Source organism: Dunckerocampus dactyliophorus, chromosome 16 (assembly GCF_027744805.1).
Source record: "Dunckerocampus dactyliophorus isolate RoL2022-P2 chromosome 16, RoL_Ddac_1.1, whole genome shotgun sequence".
Taxonomy (NCBI): Eukaryota; Metazoa; Chordata; class Actinopteri; order Syngnathiformes; family Syngnathidae; genus Dunckerocampus; species Dunckerocampus dactyliophorus.
Window position 1 is genome coordinate 8,968,697 of NC_072834.1, and position 22,659 is coordinate 8,991,355.

The window sequence follows — 22,659 nt, forward strand, 5'->3', positions numbered from 1 at the left end:
TTCTGTAGGTAGACATTTTCATGACTTGCTTACAATGAACTCTCTACAGAACTCTAGTATTCAAATAAACTGTAAAATACCATTAATTATTTAAAAAAATAATACATTGTTAGCCGATATTCTACCTGAGCGTGTAGAGTATCCTTCCGTCGTTCCAGATCCGAAGCATGCGATTAGGCGTGGTGATCCAATGAGCATCTGCCTTCTTCGAGTTGCGGAAAAATGTATCCGGGATCCAGATCTTCCCGACCATGTTGCTGTTGAGACGCAACACCTTCATCGTGCTGTTGAATTTTAACCTCCTGTCATACCAGGTCTGGGCGAAAAAGATGTCAATGGTGTATTCCTAACAACAAATAAACAAAAAGGGAATATGTTAATATGTTTACATCATATACATAGTTTTTCTTCCGCAAAAATGTGTTTATTCAAGCACTACTGTTGAATGACAGTTGAATTGATCATTTCCACCTGAAAATGAAAGAGCCAACAATCTGTCACTTTATTGGCTCAAATATTATCTAAGCTCATTACCAGCTAGACCAAAGTCTACCATCTTCTTTTCTGTGCTTTTGAGAGCCGGCTAAGAATGCAAGTAAGTGAGATGAATGAAAACCCAGATGACAAGAGACCTGGGCGTAATGGGGGAATAAATGTGGAGGCAGCTATTGAGAGGGAGTGATCGCTCTTTTCTGGCTTATCAAGTTACTTGGACTGCTTCAGCCCTGAGGTTTGAAGCAAAGTACAGCAGGAGAGAAATCAACTCGGCACTTGTGTGCAAGAGGCCATAGAGGCATTAACTTTGTGATGTAGCTGAAACCAACAATAAAGTCCAAGCCTGTTCAAAGAGTCCTAAACAAGAACTACAAAACATGTTTTTTTTCTTTGTATCATTCCCATCTATCCAGTGGACGTGTATGAGAATAAATAAATTCCTGTATCTGCATTTTATCCACATCCTAACGACACCGTAATGGGTTCTTACTTGGACCATGTGCCACCTCTCTGCATATTTTTCTGGGAATTGGTTTTGTATTTTTTGAGAAATACCTCTAACTTCTACGTCACTTCCTGTTGTCCTACGTCACTTCCTGTTGTACGGAAAGGACGCTCACGGAAAAGCTCCGTCCACTATTACCGGAGTTTTAAACTTTTGCGACCTTGGTGAATACAGTTTGTGATCACAACTTGTGATTACAACTCTGCAAGTGAGTGCTGAGACTTCTGCCTCAATTCGGACCCGCGAGTGGACTAAACTTACCAAAAGAGACAATCAGGTGGAGCCGACAGCCGTTACAAGCAAGCTATCATGCTAGCCGCGGTTTGAAGCCTGATTTCAATAACAGGATAACATTTGGAGTTTTCCTGTGCAGCTTTTTCGGCCCACGGGGACTGGTGGGACTTTGGTGAGATACTGGTGAGAGATAAACTCGCCGTTATAACGAAGATTAATCACCGAAGGCATTGCACCACAAGTCAACGGCTAACTGACGGCGTTACCAAGCAACAGTAACAATGTCAAAGGCTCGAGGGAGAAGAAGCGCAACAAGCGGTGGCTCTAGCAGTTCTGGTCGAAGTACTCCAGATTCAGTCATATATACGGAAGATGTCGAACAGATTCCTGAGACAACTGGAGGTGCTCACCTATTACCACAACCGCCGCCGAGACCCTACAAGGATGACACAGTTAACCAGTTGACACACCTGAGTGGAAATATAGACAAAGCGACAGCCTTGCAGAAGGTTAAACACCGCGCAAACAAGCAAGAAAGAAGTTCAATGGAAAAGAGTGAGTATGCCATGGCGAAAACCATGGAGGATTATGGAAAACAGATGCAGCAACTTGTGGAGAATTCCAACTCCCTGCATAAACTAACTTACAGTTTGCTAGAGACTACCAACGCCATACAAAGAGAAATGCAAGTTCAGAGAGAAGCATTTCAAAATGAAATGGGGATATTAAGGAACGAAATGCAAGGTCTGAGAGTGGAGAATAAAAAATTACAGGAAAGTTATGATGCACTGGGAGCCACTCTCAAAAATGAATGTGAAGAAAAGGATAAAATCATTGAGAAGCTGAAAAACACCACATTATTATGAATGTTCTTTCTTTTTTGGGGGGGAGGGCTATCTCACCGTTATCTATTATGTGTTAATTGTATGTCCTGACTATCACTGAAAACATGACATGGAATCCAGGAAGTGAACTACATGTACTGTACTAGATGTAGAATGGATGGGGGGTAGGATTAAATAAGCTTTGCTTCTTCCTACTCCTTTTGGACATGTGGAACTGTCAAAGAATGATTCATGAGATGTATTCCATTGTAACCTTCATGTTCAAATAAACTAAACCAAACCAAACCAAACCAAACTGTATCTTACCCACTACCTATTGTTTTACTGTCAAAATGACTGTTGTAAAAACGTTAACAAACTATATAATACACTTAAGAACATCCAAAGGCAGCTTTATTGAATACAAAGCCCAGTCTAAATCCCTCCATGCCTTACCTCTCTCACTCGTACATTAGCCATATTTTCATGGGTTCTAGTGCATCGTTAAGAATTTGAAATTGCGCTCGTCCCCCCTTTGGTGCCATCTGTCTATTCGTAGCGCTTCAGAAAAACCTACAAAGCTTGCCACATTTGTCATGTTACAGTGTGAACACAAGGACCAATGGCTGATTACATATGAATGTGAAGCAATCCATCAACCTTTCATGTCAGTGCAATGCCCTCACACACACACACTGATGCGAGCACAAATGGCATGTTCTAGCAAATCAGTCCAAATCTATACCTCATTGTGACTGCCCCTATTGCGACGGGGTGTTTTAGAATACAACATAATTGTTTTTTTCTGTTTGGTAGACCGCCAAGCTTTTTTTAAACATATTTAGTGAAGCCAGTATTTTTTTACAAAACCATCCTTTGCGAGGTGGTGGGTGTATATACAGTATGAGGAGGCTCATATGACTTGGTATGCTTCAGGGGTGGTATTATGTCCTTGAGGAAGAAGACTTTTCCTTCAGCATGTCATTAAAACCTGCAACTTCAAAAGCGACCGTTTGAGCGTTTCTTCTCTCAAAAATGGAGCAAGCAAGTGAGGAAGATGTTGCATTTTTCTTAGTTTGGTGCTCATAAAGTCTCTCGGGCCACATTACTGTTAAAGTTGATTTTTCAGAATAGGCCGCCATTGTGTCTGTTAGCAAGATACAGTAACAGCAAAAGCTACAGAATTGATTTTGTTGAAGGACAGCAAGTACAGAGGAAGAAGCCATTCAATTTTGTTGAAAATCCATCAAAATGCCCCCTATTTCCCTCCTTAGAATAGAAATAGTAGGGCCCTTTTGCCTTACACAGTCCACCATGACCTTGGAAGTCATGACAGACAAACACAAGTATGTTCGTTTTTCAAATTTTGTTAACAGTTAAAACTCTGTGGAAGTCTGTACCTTACTGATCAAGCACAATATTGGTTTGTTTTATGGGTTTTTGCATAAAGCATTTTCCAACAACAACGATCAAATGTGAGTGCTGAAATTCATAGCCATTTACATAACAAAAATGCAATGCTATAATCTGCCTTGGGTCGGTCCAGGGTATACCCCGCTTCTCTCCCAAAGTCAACTGGGATAGGCCTCTGCTAGAACTGAATGAGGACAAGTCGTATAGAAAGTGGGATGGATAATCTGCCTCAGGGTCCAAGGCAACAGCCAGTTCAAGATGAGGGGTTCTAAACTGTCTGCATTGAGATTCACTACATTGGACCATGTTTATCCAGTACAGGCCAAAGGCCGGTGCAGCTGTTTCAGCCACTGATCGACACCAAAGCTGTCGAGGTGCACCACAAGGGCAGTGGGGCAGCATAACTATTAGAATAAAAAAGCCATGAAAGGCAGCAGCTGCTATGCTGAGGTGTGCTGGAGCAATACGCTTGACTCTTTGCCAGCTGCACAGAGACAAAAAAAAAACCCAACAACCCATCATTATGCTCTCACCTCCCCCGAGGGGGGGAGGCCGGTTTGAACACACATTTAGTAATTGATATTCTTCCTAAACGCTGGATTAGTCCGTTCAATCACAGCAGCGGCGCATTAGGAGCACATTGCGGTATTACTTACCATATTGATGGCATTCACTGGGCCGATGCTGTTGACAAACATGTCTGTGTGGATCACTGTGGGTTTAACTGCAGGAAAAAAGCACAGGGGTTGTAATGATGAGCAATTATGTACTACTTAGAAAACATTTGAGTGATTGCACATAGCATTTTCCAACAAGATTCTTTGGCCTGTAAATACAGTATGATAAAATGAGTCCACCTTTTATTTAAAGCACCAGCATCCCTTGCCAGTGTCAGAGAGTGTGTACTTAAAATTGAACTCCTGACTTGTACGCCCTCTGCAACATGCACTCTGTTCTCCTTCCTGTGCCTCCATGCATGAGCCCCATGAGGCTGCCATGATGGTGAATGGTGCCGGTGTTCGCCTTGCTCTCACATCGAAGAGATGCACTTTTAGATCGAAAGTACCTTCAAAATATTTGGATTAATGCTGCATGATATACTGCGCTGCTTCAGATACATCAGAAACTACTACCTACTGTAAAACTGGGTGCGCTGCTTGGCTGTAACTACCTGTTGATTTCTCATCTAACTGAAGAACATATCAGCTACGGGAAGTTGACCTACAGGATGCTTTCCTGATCAATACAACACTGGCTTTGAAACAGGAGTCCAGAACATTCAGAGTGATATATAAATACTTTTTTTCATATGATATGATATATTGATTGCTAATTTTCCCCATTGTCAACTGCAATAGCACTCGTAGGGGAGTCCCCCAGGGGACCATTCTAAGTCCACAACACATGTCCCTTTACATGCTCCCTTTAGAGCAAAAATGACAGTATTTCATTTAATTTATTGAATTTTAAAGATCACACAGACCATGCCAAAGATGGTCAATCCTCATTTAGATCAGCACCTAGCTGAACACATTTACAGACCTCCTTGAAAGTAAAATCAAGTTTGCCTTGTGTTAAAAAAACATGCACCATTGACTGACAAATTAAGAAAAATAGCCATGAAAATTCCTATCTTGCAATGTTTACAAAACCCCATACATCATAAAACCATACACAATAAATGTACTCTCACATGGAAAAGTCTCCTTAAAGAAGGCGTCTCATCCTCTGTAAGTTTCACGAGTGATATACTGAATGTTCTCTTGAAAAAGTAAGTAAAATGTTTATGTGTAAATTAAGGTCATTTCATGGTTGTTTAGGTTATACAGCCAATAGCAGGGTTGCAGCCAGGAATTCAGAGCCCCATGAAAAAAAGCAAATTTTTTATTAATTACCTATTTTTGAGGGGGCTGTTGTAACTTTCCCCCTTATAGGGCGCCCCATGCCAGTAGCATGAATCATAGATATATTTAAAAATAGTAATGTGATCAGTATCTGTGTCGGCCGATCTCACTAATGGATGATTGGTATTAGAATTGGCTGCATAAAGCCTTGATCGGCGCATACCTAACAAAAACGTGTTGGATTTACATTATTTCTTATCTGAAAAATGTATTTGGTTCACGTCCATTTTGGTTACAGCCAGAACTTCTCGAACGGTTCAATGACGTTAACCAAGGTTCCACTGCATGAGAATTCATACATGGTGGAGGTGCACAAATGTAAAGTACATCTATAATAATATAACTACATTTAAATTAATACTTCTTTGCTGGTGTTCATCAAAATGCAACTGTCTATATTAAGGACTCATTTTTGATGTACCTAATATTGTGACTGAGTGTATGTGAACACATTCAAGGTTCCATCTGCTCAGCGCTGCGTTCTACACCTCCTCAGACACAAACAGCATGTGTCGATTGCAGACACATCTGACATGTATGACGAAATGTGACATGTTATTGTCAAACGGGTGTCCATGTAGTGTCATGATGCTGTGAGTCAATGGTGCCGTACTGCACTATTGAACGTGTACGGATGACTACACATGACATCTACAGAGGGTTCAGGTTGAGACATGTCTGCCTTCAAGGCCCCTATGCAGGGGGTATTGAGTGTTAGAGGGAGATAACGCACGTTTGCATCCATTTCTCATGTCGCTTCCAGGCATACATTTCAAGTGCATGGCATTTCGCTTTTTGAGGTTGTATTGAATATTTCAGCCATACAGTAGACCAACGGGGGCTTCAATACCACCAGGCACTTGGTGCAATTAGTGATTCAATTCTCATCCACTGAATTTTATGCACTCTGCTCTGTCACACTACTGTACGCTATTGGAGTGCTAGCTTGATGGTTCAGATGACAGTATAGATGGGTAATTATAAACCCTCGGTATCTGTGTGATTTGACAGCTGGAATAGTGCATGTGTGAGATCCCAGCTTGTTTGAAGATGACGTTTGGTTACGGCAATGGTAGGAGGACGCAAAAGTGACTGTATGCTGTACGTGTTGCTGTAAATCTGACGTGAATTTAAAGCCCCTTTAAGTCTTAAGAAGAAAGATTTTGCCCTTCATGAATTCTGTCAGCTTCATAAAGGAGTGTATGCATTCTGGAGCGTGTCTTAAAAAAGACTGTAAATAAAATAGTTGGGTGAAATGTATACATGGAAGTGTCGCAAAGATGCTGACACCCTGCAAAAACACTGCAGTTACTTCAAGAATGAAAGCAAGGTCACAACAGTAATAGCACCACATTATGTTTTTTTTTTTTTTTTACAGGAAAATACGATAGTAGCTGAGGGGTGTAATAAGTGAAGCAATGTCATCGTCCAGTACAGTATGCACCAAATAATTTAAGATATACAGTACATGCTTTGGTATGCATTGGATTCAAGAACTGTGATCTGTTACTGTGTGGATGCCCCTCCTCACTTATTAGTATGCGGTTACGCCACTCCATCTCTATGCAGCTACAAATGACAAATAGCATAATGTCTGCCATGTCAACGAGAGACAGAAGATTGATAAGGCAGGTGTACATGTTAATAGCCCAAAGTAGCACGACATTGTTCAAGATAATTCAAGATTCAAGAGTTTTATTGTCATATGCATAGTAAAACAGGCAGTTACACTATGCAATGAAATTCTTATTCTGTTCATTCTCCTAAGGAAAGAAAGAAAACACAAGAAAAAGAATGAGAACATAAGAAACATATATACCAATAAATTAAGCAACAACAACAGAAGATACATTAATACAGAAAAATAATACAAATAGATAAATAAATAAATAAATAAATAAATAAATAATGTGCTATGAGTGTGTGCGTGTGTTGCGTGCGGCGTGTGTGAGTGATTCGTTGAGCAGTCTAATGGCCTGTGGGTAAAAGCTGTTTGCCAGCCTTGTGGTCCTGGACTTCAAACTCCTGTAGCGTCTGCCTGACGGTAGGAGTGTGAATAATGAGTGTTGTGGATGTGTGCTGTCCTTGATGAGGTTGTGTGTTCTGCGTAGGACTCTAGTTTTATAAATGTCTTACAGTGAGGGGAGGGCTGCCCCAACATTGTTCTGTGAGGTCTTGATCACCCGCTGGAGTGCCTTCCTATCACGTGTTGTACAGTTACCGTACCAAACAGTGATGGAGGCGGTAAGGACACTTTCGATAGTGCATCTGTAGAAGCAACTCAGGATTGTGGTGGACATGCCAAATTTCCTCAGTCTTCTCAGGAAGTACAGTCTCCTTTGGGACTTCTTCATAATTTGTTGGGTGTTGTGAGACCAGGTGAGGTCCTCGCTGATGTGTGTGCCAAGGAACTTGAAGGTTTTCACCCTCTTCACCTCAGTCTCATCAATAAACAGGGATTTATGCGGCTCCTGTTCCCTTGTTCTTGGGTCGATGATCATCTCTTTAGTCTTATCTGTATTGAGAAGGAGATTGTTATCACGACACCAAGCTATGAGGTCCGCCACCTCTCTTCTGTATGATGTTTCAACACCACCAGTGATCAGTCCAATGACTGAAGTGTCATCCGCAAATTTAATGGGGCTCTGGGAGGCCACGCAATCGTAGGTGAAGAGCGTGTAGAGGAGCGGACTCAGCACATACCCCTGTGGGGTCCCAGTGCTCACAATTCTTGAGCTGGATGTGCGATTGTGGACTCTGACTGACTGGGGCCTGCCTCTGAGAAAGTTAAACACACATTTACAGAGTGTGGGTGACAGGCCAAGTGTGAGGATTTTAAAAACCAAGTGTGAGGATTTATTTGTGAGTTTGTGGGGGCTGACTGTGTTAAATGCAGAGCTATTGTCTATAAATAGCATTCTGACATATGTGTCCTGGCCCTGTAGGTGAGAAAGGGCTGTGTGGATGGCAGTGTTGACTGCATCATCTGTGGACCGGTTCTGGCGATATGCAAACTGTAGAGGGTCCACAGTTGCCGAGATGCTCTTTTTGATGTGATAATGTAGTGCAGACCCCTAATTTTTTCTAGCATAGCGTAGTATGCTACTAACTAGGGTGTCTCAAACATTGCTCTCTGACAAGCTGCACATGCAACAGAAATTATTTAAACTTTTTAGTATCTCCAGCCTCGCTAGAATGGCCCATATCATTCTACAGGAGTATGTGACAGACAGGCCAGTTGCCAGAGATATACAGACCCATCAATCAAGTGTTCAGGGGTCCTGAGCATCTCCTTGTTCTTGCTCTGACTCTTTCCAGATGACATTGTGATGTGTGTGTGCTCGTGGACAGGAGGGCCCCACACAGGAGGGTGTACGGGAGGCATCCTGATCAGATCTTTTTTTTTTTTTTTTGACACAAAAAAAACCCCTATTCTATAGACCGTCCATGCACAGAATCAGTGGTGCAAACCAATTGTCCACCACAAATGAACTTAAACAAGTAGAGGATCATGTGAGTCGTTTCAGATTCTTGAGCTATCATATTTTACAATTGCCGTACTGTTTGTTTGCATTGATGAATCTCAAGACTTATATTTGGGGTTTAGTGATGTATACATGCAAACAAACAGGTGACGCCAAAAGACATCTCCCGCAACGAGTCTGAGATTTTCTTCTTGTCACTCACACACCAGTGATGTGGATATTCGGGTCAATGTGGTAAAAGTTCTTGTAGCCATGATTACTCTATGGAGCAGTTTGGAAGTGTAAAAACATTATAGCTTGACACTGTGGCACTGTGGTTAGTACATAAACAAGAGTCTCTGTGGATCAATTATCTTAATACCAATCACAACATCCGCAGTGGAAACACAAAACATGAGTACTGCACTGAACTTATATGCACAGCATGCAGGGTTAAGAGCCGATACCAATTTCTAGGGCTTAGGAGCCTGTGAAGTATATGAAGAGCGTGGTCTTGGGTGTTCTATGACTAAACAAGTAGAAAATCAGCGCCTACCTCCGATGTCGGGCCTCAGTTTGTTATCGTATCCGTCCAGCAGGCCGTTGAGGATGTGCGTGACGTCACTCTCATATACCTTGGGGGTCAGCACCCACGTCTTGTTGGATACCTCATCATCATCATCGGTCTGAAAGGAGCTGCGACGGGAAAGACAAATGCATGCAATCAGTTGTTTTGTTTCAAGGGAGGGGAATGTGTTTCTTCCTTATTTATAGTTTTCTTAATGGAGATATATGAGGACCAAGATAAAACACAATATCCCATTTTTTGGATAAACTGGTCACTCTCCAGTCAATTGCAGGAACCATACATACTTTTACTGTTTGCTGCCTTAGGGCCTGAATGATGACCTCCACTTAAACTTCCATTGAATCGACTGAAAGATAGAAAAGTGGCTGAAATATTTGTCATATCCTAAAGATGGTTTGAGGCTTCCAAAGCTTCTGGGAGTCCTGCAGAAGACAATTTTCTCAAACACTTCTTCACCTTGCCGAATGAAAAGGTAATAACGTCTCAAGAGCCCCTGGCCACAAATGTCACCACAGCACAGCATGAGTAAATCTGTTTTTTCTTGTGCTCTTTCTCAGGCAGGTGTGATGTAGTTAAATTACATGTCTGGAATGGAGGGCTTCTGGTTTTTATCGTTGCTTTCATCTATATTGACTGCACACATCTATACACAGTTATGACATGACACAATATACATATATATAGCCGTATTAAAGTACAACAGTCAGTTCATTATTTTGCCACTACCTCTGTAGTCTTTTTTTCCACAGAGATCCTGCAAAATTGGTGCTTAAATAACAGGAGATGCGGGCATTTATCTGCCTGTGTCTTTTACACAGAACCCAGAGGAGCGTGTCATTGCAAAAACTTCATGCACTTTCACACAGCAACAGAGCATCGCACAATCGCATAATTAAATGTGTGAAGACGTCAGGATCAGCATCTGGTGTGACGAAGTATACAACTGTTGTCGGACAGTAACAATTGCTTTCAACACAACAGGGCCATGGATGTAGAACGTGTTACGTTGCATTTCCAATGTAGCCTCTCTTACACAGAGATCCTGCAAAACTGCTGCCATATTTACACAGAACCCAGAGAAGCAGGATACTGCGATAATACCATCAGCAACAGGGTCTGGTGTGATATATAAAATACTTGTTCGATAGAGTCAATCCAAACTTAAAGAAATTTCATGAGCACTCTCCCCGCTAATTTGGTAAAATCAAAGGATGCCGGGAGGCGGCACTATAATCCATCTATCCATCCATTTTCTATGCCACTTAATCCTCATTAGGGTCACGGGGGTATGCTGGAGCCCAGCTGACTTTGGGCGGGAGGCGGAGCACACCCTGGACTGGTCACCAGCCAATTGCAGGGCACATATAGACTATGGACAATTTAGAGTCGCATGCACATGCATATTTTTGGAATGTGGGAGGAAGCCGGAGTACCCGGAGAAAAAACACGCATGCACGGGGACAGCATGCAAACTCCACACAGAGATGTCCAACGGAGATTCAAACCCAGATCTTCCAGACCTCCTGACTGTGTGGCCAACATGCTAACCACTAGGCCACCGTGCACTGTGATATTTTCAGATATTTTCTTTTTTTTTTTAAACACATATTTAAAGACAAAGCATTGTGTTATCGTTACATTATATCTTTTGCTCTATTTTTCGCTCTATTGTTCCCATTTTTGTGACTTTTTGGTTTAATTTGATTCCTACAATGTGCCGCGCATTAACAAACAGGGCACGGGACGCACTTTGGACAAGGCTGCTTTTATAGCTCTTTCTCCAGTTTGAGCACATGACCTGACGTCAACTCTGTGAGCACCCACAAATCTCTTTAACTATTTAGCTTGTTAGCATCCTTTGTACCGATTGAACAATAACAATTAGAGAAAGAAGGGGATTGCTTGCAGCTGGAAGTAATCGATGCGTTATTTTTATTGTGAATGTAGACCCGACATCGGAAGAGAATCCGTTGGAGGAGGTGGGCTGTCCGCCCTCTGAACGAGTCATACACAGACAGAAAAAAATGCTCTACAAGCCGGAGAAACACAGCCTTAAGGGAAAACTGCACTTTTTGGGGGAATTTTGCACATCAGCTTTATTTTGAAAAACGTGCACCGGAATCACCTGTCTGCCCTGTTGGCACTTGACAGATAAGGAGAGGAAGAAAAGGTCGAGAGAAAGGTATTTAAAGTTAATTAATGCATTTCCTGTGAAAACAACCCTAATGTTGACATTATTACCGACGGTAAATTAATTTTTTTTTTTTTAATTCCTGGCTCTGCGACACAGCAGCGGCACGACGCAGCGGCAGTGTGCCTCCCATGCAGCCCACCACCACAGCTTCTAAAAATCCTCGGGGAGACCAGAGAAACACAAAAAATGAAGACATGTTGGCAGGTTTGTAATCGCTTTCAACACAACAGAGCCATGGGTGTCAAACTTCACACCCCCTTTCATGTTTTATACATGTTGTCACCCTATGCCGCATTGGTGCTGTTTATACAGAATAGTGTCAAGGAAAAAAGGTGGAAACAATTTTGCTTTTGCAGGCAGTGTGAAAGGGGATTTAACTTTTAACTTCCGTTAGCCCATTGCTGTTTATACAAATTCTTCATGGATGATGTCAACGTCACTGTCATTTTATTAACCCGATTCTACTGAATGTGGCCTATACAATCTAAAAACATACAGTTGCAGCTGAATTGGCTCAACACAAGTTCATGCATCAGTATGATACAAGAGCAACGATGTACTGTAGGCAGATGCACATAAAGACACACACAGATTGTTGACCAAAATAGAATTTCAGTTGTTGAACCTCCAGTAAGCATTGAATCAGGTGGGATGGCCTGCAGCACAAAGGCACAACCTTGAACAAGCTCTGAGCTTTTTTTGAGCAAGGCTTTGGGGGTGGGGAAAGGAAACAAGGCTTCTGGATGAAATAATAAAGTTTGAAATGGAGGAGGGGGAGGGGTAGGAGACCTGATACTCCCCATGTTGTGAGGATGAGAGCCAGGAATAACAGTTTGACCTGCACTTTTCCTTAGAATACCTTCAGAGCCATCATGTGCCATCCATTTCCACTTCCACACACCAGTGCTTTAACATTAAATCTTAAATATATTACTCAGGTGGCCCCTTTTCTAAATGTCTTTCCCAATTGGATAGAGGAAGGCTTAGGCTTGGGCTGCACCACTCTAAGGTTGCTGCTGCTCTGATTTGTTCCATCTTTGTAGCTATTTTTCCCATAGGATGTCATGAAAATAGAAATAATCAATCACACTGTCACCCTTATAAACCTTTCTCAACCGTGCAGGTAATTTTTACTAATATTTTAACATTGTTAACTGCCATTGTAAAATAACTGCTGTTAATAATAAAACCGACCAAGTTGTGATGGACATTAACTACACTACATTAACAGTTAAACTACTGTCATTTTTTAGGGCACACTACTTGCCTGATTTAGCGTGAGTGCACTGTAAATGTTAAATCTACAGTATATTATTGTGTATTTATAATTAACATTATAAGAAGTGCTGCAAAAGCTAAAGAAAAAACAAAACAGATGTGTAGTAGGGATGGTAGCTTTCACATTTGAACCGATACAGTACCGATATCCGGTACCTGGGAATAAGTAACGGTACTCAGCGATACCAATTTCCCATACTTTTGTGTGTGTTTATGTGGTAATAAGTGTTCATTTCCTTAATTAATTTAAGATATTTATCTCTCAATATATAAACTTTAACAAATATATCAAAAGACAATCCAACTGTTTGTATTGTAACATTGCAGGTGTTTCAGAAATGTCTTCAACATTCCTTTCCTTTCCCCTCTGGAATTGTGTGACGGGGGTCCATGGAGGGCAAATACGTTTAAAACAAATGAGCAAAAAGAACAAAAAGAGGTTGCAGTAAAAATAAACAAAGGTATAATATTTCACAAATTGAAGTAATACAAGCTACAAATGAAAGTGAAGCAAACTCCTATGGTGTGAATTACATTTACTGTTAATCTTGGTTTCTTGTGTACTTAAAAAAAAACAAAAAACACTATGAACACGAATGTAGTCATTTAATGGCTCTGACAAAGCTATTAGCTATTAGCTCTGTAGCCGTCCTTGCAAACAGTCTAATTGATAATATTACTTTCTGCAGCATGGCAAAATCGGTGCGTAACTTACTCCAGATGGTTGGGCTGGAACCCAAACAGCTGAAGATAGCCACCGGGGACATAGCCGCAGCAGCCGAGTCCAGTTCAAGATGGCCGTGGCTGAAGACAGCCCAGTTGACCCCTCTGCAGGCGAAGCGTCAGTCTTCACTGCCCCACTCAGGCGAGGCGTACAAGTCAAGGGGCGAAACACCTGTGAACCTGAGATCCCTGCTGATAATGCGGAAGGGTTTCCAACAATGTGGATGCTCCAAGGAATACTATCTCGGAAGAAGATCTGCATTACCATGCTAAATATAGTTCCTGCAGTTGCAGCTTGTGGCAAAGCATCTCTGATGTTTACTTCACCCCACATCTCATCAGAGGCAAAGAACAAAATCGGCATTGTGCCACTTTTTCTATTTAAAGTATCTATTTAAAACTGTCTACTACGTAGTGAATTCTTTTTGAATCACATGCCCATAGCCTTGTCAGGATAATCAATAAACCAATTAACCGCATGATAAATAAAAACAAACTCGATAATTTTGCCGGCCTCAATGTCAAACAGGTCATCATAACGCGAACATTTGTGGGGAAATATTTCCCTGGCGGATCGCTCAATCGTGGTGGAACGTCATCACAAACACTAAGCCCCCTCCCGAACTAAACATGTTGATGTGGTGTCCTGAAACATCAGCAAAAGTTTGCGGAAAAACTCCTCTTACGGAGCATGAATGGAAGCTACCTGGGTTAGCTTAGTTTAGCAGAGAACTGCTAGTGCGGCTGTGTGTGCGACTAAAAAGGCAAGAGGTACGTTTATTCTTGCTGCCAGTTCGTCTTAAGCTTCAAAGACATTCTCAACACACACAATACACTTCTGGCCTTCAAAATAAGAGCGCCACATCCTGTCTAATTGTGCAAACAAAATAAGGGCGTCATAAAAAATATCTTAATTGCAATTGGAATTGCACTGGTGACTACTACGTCTTCCTTAACCACAAGCACAGGCGTTACAATTTGTTGAGGATTTTATATAAATGTTTGCAGTGGCTGACATCCCATTGGAAAAGTTAGCCACGCTACACCCGCTTCTGCATTACTTGGCAAAATTGTCCAATCTACTCCATCAAGGAAATGTATATGTAAATGAGCTGGCGTCTCTTTTGACACACAAAGTATTTCCGGGTTATTTATCCATTTTTTTGTCAGTATCCAAACAATAACTAAAGTGACACTGATTCAAAATCAGAAATGTTGTTTGATTGATTGATCGGTCGATTAATTTATTTTATTTATGACATTCCAATTACAATGTTAAAAATGCTTGAGAAATTAAAGTTTATTGCATTTGATACCATGTACTCGCATTATTATGCCATGTATTATCATTACGTTAATGAAAAAATTGTCTCAAACTGATGTTGACAATAATATCGTTATCGGCAATAATTTGTTGGACAATTTATCGTCCAGCAAAATTTGTTATCGTAACCGGCCTGCATGCCAATGACATCTATAATGTTGTATATACAAACATTCCAGCTTACTATACTAAATAAAGTATTACTAAAGATGTTGGCTCTGAATGTTCTTTCTCACATACGTACTTCTTATACTGTCCATTGACGTGTGACTGTTGTTGTAAACTTATCACTTACATTGACTTTTAGACTATTTTAATTCATTTGTGAATATAAAAATGAGGTTTTGCTGTTAAGATATGGCTGTTTGATACATTTCTATGCGCCAGGATGCATCCAGGCATGATATTTGGATATTCTTCCAAAACATTCTGACATTGATTAAACAGGTATGTTTTATTGTATACATATAGTTAAAAAATATGACTTGTTTCAGCGTCTGGAGCTTTAATTTGTCTCTTTGTTGGTGTAAATATTGACTCCCTCCTTCTGGCTTCTTTTGTGAGTTAAATGGTGTTAGGAGCGCCGCCATGAGACTTCACAGAGACTGGCGTTTCGGTACCGAAACGCGGTACCTTTTTAATTTTATGTGAGTCGTTGCTCAGTCGTACCAAGGAAATCCGGTCGTTTGTCCCCATCTCTAGCCATGTATGACGGCAGACACAATTTTTCCAAAATTGTTTGTCAAATTTGTATGAATTTACTTTTGTTTGACTTTTCCACTGAATCTCTGTGTACATGGAAATGTTCCAAATATAATTAGATCAAAGGAAAAGCCATGTGTTCATCAACTCGAGCAGATCTGTGGTCTTGCCTGCTAATTGAGTACCTGAATGTCCCCAGAGACGTTTGTTTTTCATGCATATGTACGCTCACGTCTCCGCGCGTGCTCTCAGCGAGCAACGCTAGGATGGAATGTCACTTTCAAAGCATTCCATACGTCTACCAACACCACCATGACGCACTTTACCACAGCCCCCTTTGCTAATCTCAAGAAGAACCTCCGGTAAACCTATAAGCGGGTCTATAAAGACTGTAATGATGGTAATATCACTATCTTCCATTAGCGTCCACATTAAACTGGCTCGTGAGAGAATGCAAGCATTTGTTTGCATGTTTCTCCTGCACCGTGGCTAATATACTAAGCAATATCAAATCAACCTTTGTGCTTATCGTTGCCCGACATGAAATTACTTCAACGCCTAGGCAACAACAACCCCCGCTTTGCGTGTCACACTATTGCCTACACAGTGCCATTAGTCACTTAGTAGAGAGTGACAAACTATCTAGATTCTACTGCTACTTTTGTAACCCAACAGACAACTTTTGTAACATGAAAAGTGTCACATTACAGTTTTCTTCAACAATCTTAGTGTATTGGAAGTGTGTTGGCCAAAATCTAGCTGGAATTGAAGTGCTTTAATAAGCCCCACTGTTTCGGGAACACATCAATTTTGTGTCTGTCGCTTTCATGCTAATGGGCTGTGCAATTTCTTCACTTTTTACATACAGTATATATATATATATATATACAGTACACTGTAACGCTGCACTTGTCCAACGTAATAGATGCCTGATATCGCATACACCGACATCATTTTAACAGGCAATCATGGTAGATTAGCATATTTTCTGTAGAAAAACATTCACAACTCCCAGGTCTGTAGCTGACTGACACATACAGTAGTTGGCAGACATTATTTTAAGATGTGTAGCGATGCCCGCTGTTTCACATAGCTGTCCTCTGTGAAGTGGTGGCCGTATACGCAGGGCGGGTTCATCTAGCTAGGAGCGGGTCAGAGGTGTTATCCTGTCCACGAGGGGGAGTTTTTTTCCTTGATTACATGAAAACGCAGAACTTCAAAAGTGACCATTGGAGCTTCTCTTGTGGAGGAAAGTGAGGGAGATTACAGATTTTTCTCACATTTGGTGCTCATAAACAGGCTCTTGGGGCACATATTACTGTGAGAACATCATTAAAAAGTCATTTTTGCATAATTATATGAAGAAATGACCTCAACTGGGTCAGCACCGCTCTATACTTAACTGACCGCTGGCAAGGAAAGCCAGGCTATTTATGGACTTGGTTTAAACCACATATTACCGGACACTGCATTAGGGATACCTGCACAAACTGGTGAGATCCAATAGAATTACATCATAATATACAGTTCAGATAGAGAGTGTGCAACTCTCCTAAAACCAAAACAGAACCAAGTGGGCTGAGACAGCAGGGACTGACAAAAGTGAGAAAACAAAGCCATCTCAATGTGAGTTGATTGGCACACCAACTGGAGTGACTAGTCATCATCTCAGCAACTCACCTCTGACCATCGAATGACCAGAAAATCACTCTGACCTCAATACCTCGCTGATGAATTCAACAGACTTTCGAAAAAGCAAAGTGGCAGCTTTGACTCCTTTTTTGTCCTGTCAAACTCCCACTGCAAGAGAGATGACATCTACGTAGTGACATCAATGATGAGACATGTACATGATGATCATTATGGGGACATAATGTCTGATTTGTGCACGTTAACACAACTTTTCAAGTCATCACAATAGGCTCATATAAGGAAATGAATGTGACTTCCTTCATTAGTCTACAATACCTTAAATAAATTTGTGATATAGTGTCCCTATCATTTCAAGAAATACATTTCATTGTAGACAGTCATGGTTTTTACAGTAGTACACTATGCAAAATATCAGCGTAGTGTAGCATCAGTCTATATTTATTAGGCAAGAATTGTTGCAAAAGCTCTTGTATTGGAGCTCATCAACACGCATTATTGGTGTCAAACTAGCATTGGATTTTAGGGGCGGTGTAGCAGCATAAGAGAAAAAATGCTAATCTAACTTAAGTTACATCACAAAGACAAAATTTTTGATTTTTTTTTTAAATATTCCTACATTGAGAGAACGCACTGTAGGTCTGAGGTGAGCAGAAGACTCAAAGTAACAAAAATAGACTCCAAAAATCAGGATTTACGTATTTTGAGATGGTACAATATAAAAAGCAGCATGTCAAAAATTCTCTGGTTGGAATTTTCATAACAACCTTTTTTTAATTTAAATTGATTTATTTTGAGTATTTTTAAATTTGCCTTTAAAATTTAAATGAGGTTAAAAATACCTATAGTTTTAGGTGGTTTAGACAAGTGGTGCTCAACTAGTGTCAACCTGGGACTCATGTTTTCTCATGGTTATTAAGTTGCAACCCATTGTCAATTTTTTCAATTGACTTTCTCATCTTTTTAAACATAAATAGTAGGGGTGTCACAAAACACCCAACTCACAAAACGACGAGATTGGGTCGACAGGAACAAGACGAGATGAGATTTTAACATTAATTTTACGAAAAATACAACGGAAAAAAACATGACTGGACAAACAAACTTTATTTTTAGTATTTTTTAGTCACAAACGAATGCAGGTGTGTTTTGAAATGCCTATCCCAGTACATCCTGGACTGGTCACCAGCCAATCGCAGTTAGTGGTCCCGATATATGTGAATTGGATATTAATAACTAGTATTGGTTGTTGACAGGTTATGTCAAATGGCTGTTCAAACAGCAACAAAATTGGTCACTAAAATATATTTGATGGATTTTCTCTCCTTATCTACCTATTTTAGCCCCAAATTCCTACATTTCTGGTATACATCCTCGTGTACAAAAGAATCTGGATGACTTTGGTGTGGGAAAGGTGGTACTTGTCCGCTGTGTAGTTGAATGTTGAGTGATGCACTCAGACATCACAACACATAGTAACTGTCAATGAGTCACAAAGTAGCATATTACTGAAAGAGGGAGCCGAGGCCTTGAGAAGTCTTATGTAAGTGTCTCCTGCAGTGAATCACACATGACATTTTCCAATGCTGCCAACAAAGTCAAACGCACACATGTCTTTTGATGACATCGGAACAGGTTCATCACACTGTCCACCACTTATTGATTAGTGCTGGAAGTACACATGGTGATGGTCTGGAAATGCTTGTAACGAGCTTTAATCTGCATGATGGCTAATTCACACCCACTGGCTACAACATCAACGACACCTACACAATCTAATGAGATTTTTTTTTAATGCCAAACACAATAATGCCCGTTTTAAGATATTAACTTCTATTACTGCGGTTGTAGTTTAAATGACAGATATATACGCTTTCTCGGAAAAGTGCATACATCTCTCACATTACAGCACCTATTTTATTATATCTTCTTCAGATGTAGACATTCATCTTACATGATAAAATAAAGAAGCCAATTCGATAAAAGTGACATTCTGACAGGATTATCAAATGTGTGAAAGACTACATCATATCCCCAAGCATGCTGCAAGGCACAGGCAAAAATAAAGTGAAAAGACAAGCAACAACCGAATCACATGTCAAATGTATTTATTTTTAGACACCGGCCCAAAAAAGACATGCTTAATTAACATCTTTTTGTTTGATGGGATCAATATAAAATATATCAAATAAAAGATGTTTTAGCCTTCCGTTCAATCAATAATAATAAATAAATAATACAAAGCCCCTCAAAAAATGACAAATTTCTTCAAACGTGGCAAAAATGTGTCCAAGCTATGGTAAGTAAACAGCACTATTTGGCACATGGCTGCAATGAAAATGCTCTGTTCAGTTGAAAAAGTAAACAATCCCATCCTAAAAGTGTCATAACAACAGTAAGCGTGCAACATTTCAGCCCAAGCATAGTGTTCTCAACACTTCCGGTAGGTAACAACGGTGCAACATTTCCAAGTAAACAAGTTACAAACCAAAAAACATAAGCAGCAGTCCTAGAAAAAAAGACTACCATAATCGTCTCTGTTGGTCTCGCTAGTCAAGATTTGTAGCGCTACCAGTGGATTTCAGAGCTGCTCTGCATGGCTTACCAACGGCTCGGCTTTTGCGGCGTTTTCCGGCCTTTTTGCAAAATCCAAAGACGTTCCAAACTTTGCATTTTTGTTTCGCTGATGCGTTGAAAATATTTCGCTTACGTTAATATGGTAAGCTACGGAGCATGAGCGAGAATCCTTTCACGGGCAGCCCAGGCTCTCGTATTGTTGTAGAGACGCACTGTCAAACGACTGCTTGTCCTGCGATACCCGATAATCGATTAATCTCAGGGCTTATAGCTGATTCTTATCATTCTTATTATCTCTTGCTTGTCAAACCAAATATCTGGTCGTATCGGGTTATCGTTCACAACACTAAAGGATACACTTTAGCGTAGTCTGTGATAGATTTGCTATCCACTGAAAATGTGTAATTAGCTGGCAGCACAAGTGCGTAGCCCTCACAGTAAACATGTCCAAACTGCATCCTTAATGTGAATATTTAGTGTGAGCGTTATCTAGCACTGCCTTAATCCTCTTGGAATCCTCATGGAAATCAGGTTGTTACGGGGAATCTTCTTCCACTCCTCCATGATGACATGTAAGTGGTGAAGCTGGTGGATGTTAGACACCTTGAAGTGCTCAATTAGGTTCAGGTCTGGAGGAGACATACTTGGCCACTCCACCACCTTCAAGGCACTTGTCATCTTGGAGGTGGGTTTGGGCTCCTTATCATGTTGGAAAACCAGTTCCCCAAGGGGGGAATCATGCTCTGCTTCACAATGTCACAGGACATGAGATTCCTCAATGAACCACAACTCCCCAGTACCGGCAGCACTCATGCCAAGACCATGACGGTACTACCACCATGCTCGACTGTAGGCAGGACACATTTATCTTGGTAGTCACTTGTGTTGCCAGCTATTTAGACAATAATTGCTGTGTGTTGACCCATTTCCAGTGGATAATAAATCTATATTGCTATACAAGCTATACATGACTACTCCAAAGTATATACTGTTTCATCCTTTGAGAAGATATAGTAAAATGGTTGCTGAAATGTGAAGGATGATAATGAAGGACGCCAGCAACCACAATAGCCACAAATTAATGCCACTCTAACAAAGCTGAGCATCTTTGCCAAGGCAGAATGTATACAATCACTCCTGCATTGCCTCTAATTAAGTTGTGCATGTGTACCTAATGAAGTGACCTGTGAGTGAATAGAAGCCTTCATTTTTTCCCCCCTCCAGCTTTAAACAGACGACTAACCATCCGTTCCACTGTTCACTATCTTAACAGAGAGTCACAAATAATATTTAAGCAACGGCAAAGACATACGTATAGTCCAGCTGCAATAGAAGAAAAAACATGCGCATATGTGCTGTGTTGTATCATCTATGTTTTTGTCTGCCATTTTGGAATAATATAATACACTTTTATTTAACATCCACTTGATGCAATATGCTCTTCTGTCGCCATCACAGTTGAGTGTAAGAGCCTTTTTGACTTAAATACTCTTGATCCTTACAAACGGCTTAGCAGACACTAAATGTAGCATCACTTTAGCCACTGCCTGTGCTATTTTAACACCAACAGCCCTCAAATATTCATTATGACAGCCAGAACTGGATCAAGCGCGTCCCTCGCTCTTTTTTGTCGTATTAATAGAAATATATCACTTATAAATACGCTATACATGTTACAAGTGACGTTAAATAAACACACTTCATCACGACGATGTCTCATTTAGCTGTATTTGGTAGTAGCATCCTCGGCTAGGTGGATGCTAAGCTAGCTGACTGCAAGGAACATAATCATAATATAATAACAGCGTTTTGTTGTGACGGCTTAAAACGTCTTACCTTGTGGGGAGATTGGCGGTAATAAAGAACCAGAGGAAGAGCTTGAAGGGAAGGGAAGAAGGTTTCGCCATGGCCGTCGAACATTTGGAGGCTAAATTTGGTGAAGCAGCAGCAGCCGTCGTCATCGTCACCATCACCATCTTTTCGTCTCCTCTTCTGGTGCAGATGTCCGTCTTGTGTTTAGTGCTTTCCCAGCCCACGATGCATCACGCTGAGCGGGGAGAACCCGGGCGAGATCGGACAAAATGACCCAACAAAAAATACCGACTGCAAAAAAAAAAAGGGCAAGCTGCAGGGCCCAACGATGAAGCCAGTAAGAGGACGTGAAACAGCCTTGGTGTGAATGCAGATAGAAGAAGAAGAAGGCTGAGGGGATGCAAGAAGAGCCGAGGCACGTTGCTGCAGCACGGATCAACACACGCCTGATTTCACCACACATACACACACACACACACACACACACGCACACACAGTATCGTACAGCAGCGACAAGCATTAACCTGATGCTACATAATTAAAATGATATATTGTACTTGATTCAGTGCAGATCATTGTCACATGACTTAAGACATACAGTAAACGTGTTATCCCTTCATGACACAAGGTGCAAATATCCACAATTATCTTCAACAAATAGTCCCAATTCGTGGAAACGTTTTGTCCAAAATAGTTTTGTTGCACCTTCAACCTTTATTTACATTGTGGCCGAGCTGCTGCAGTACTATGATGGTGTTTCTTTCCATGTTTCACTACTGTACATATCGAGTTTGTGTATATGTATTCAGGGACTCTATGTGGGCAAACTGTGTGCACATAGCCATGAGGAACAAATATCAGGGGTTTTTGTGTGTATAATTTGTTTTTCATATACTTCTATTCGTTTGGGAATACGGACACACTGTTAAGCACATTGGACAGCACCACAGCCACCGCCACAATTCAGTACC

At 40.9% G+C, this 22,659-nt stretch overlaps 1 protein-coding gene across 3 annotated transcripts in view; it reads right to left on the minus strand.

Moving 5' to 3' along the window:
* The window catches only part of gabrg2 (gamma-aminobutyric acid type A receptor subunit gamma2), a 60,145-nt gene extending 37,973 nt beyond the window's left edge, over positions 1 to 22,172 (minus strand). For 2 of the 3 annotated variants that reach the window (XM_054754623.1, XM_054754622.1), the window contains exons 1-4: positions 21,713 to 22,166; positions 9,396 to 9,535; positions 4,128 to 4,195; positions 126 to 346 (exon numbers count right to left, since the gene is read on the minus strand). In XM_054754623.1, the coding sequence (XP_054610598.1) occupies positions 126 to 346; positions 4,128 to 4,195; positions 9,396 to 9,535; positions 21,713 to 21,852 (569 nt within the window). In that variant the 5' untranslated portion in view covers positions 21,853 to 22,166. Of the gene's footprint in view, positions 1 to 125; positions 347 to 4,127; positions 4,196 to 9,395; positions 9,536 to 21,712 lie in introns of all 3 variants that reach the window. The other variant, XM_054754624.1, reaches the window with a different exon arrangement.
* Between the last annotated feature and the right edge of the window lie 487 nt (positions 22,173 to 22,659).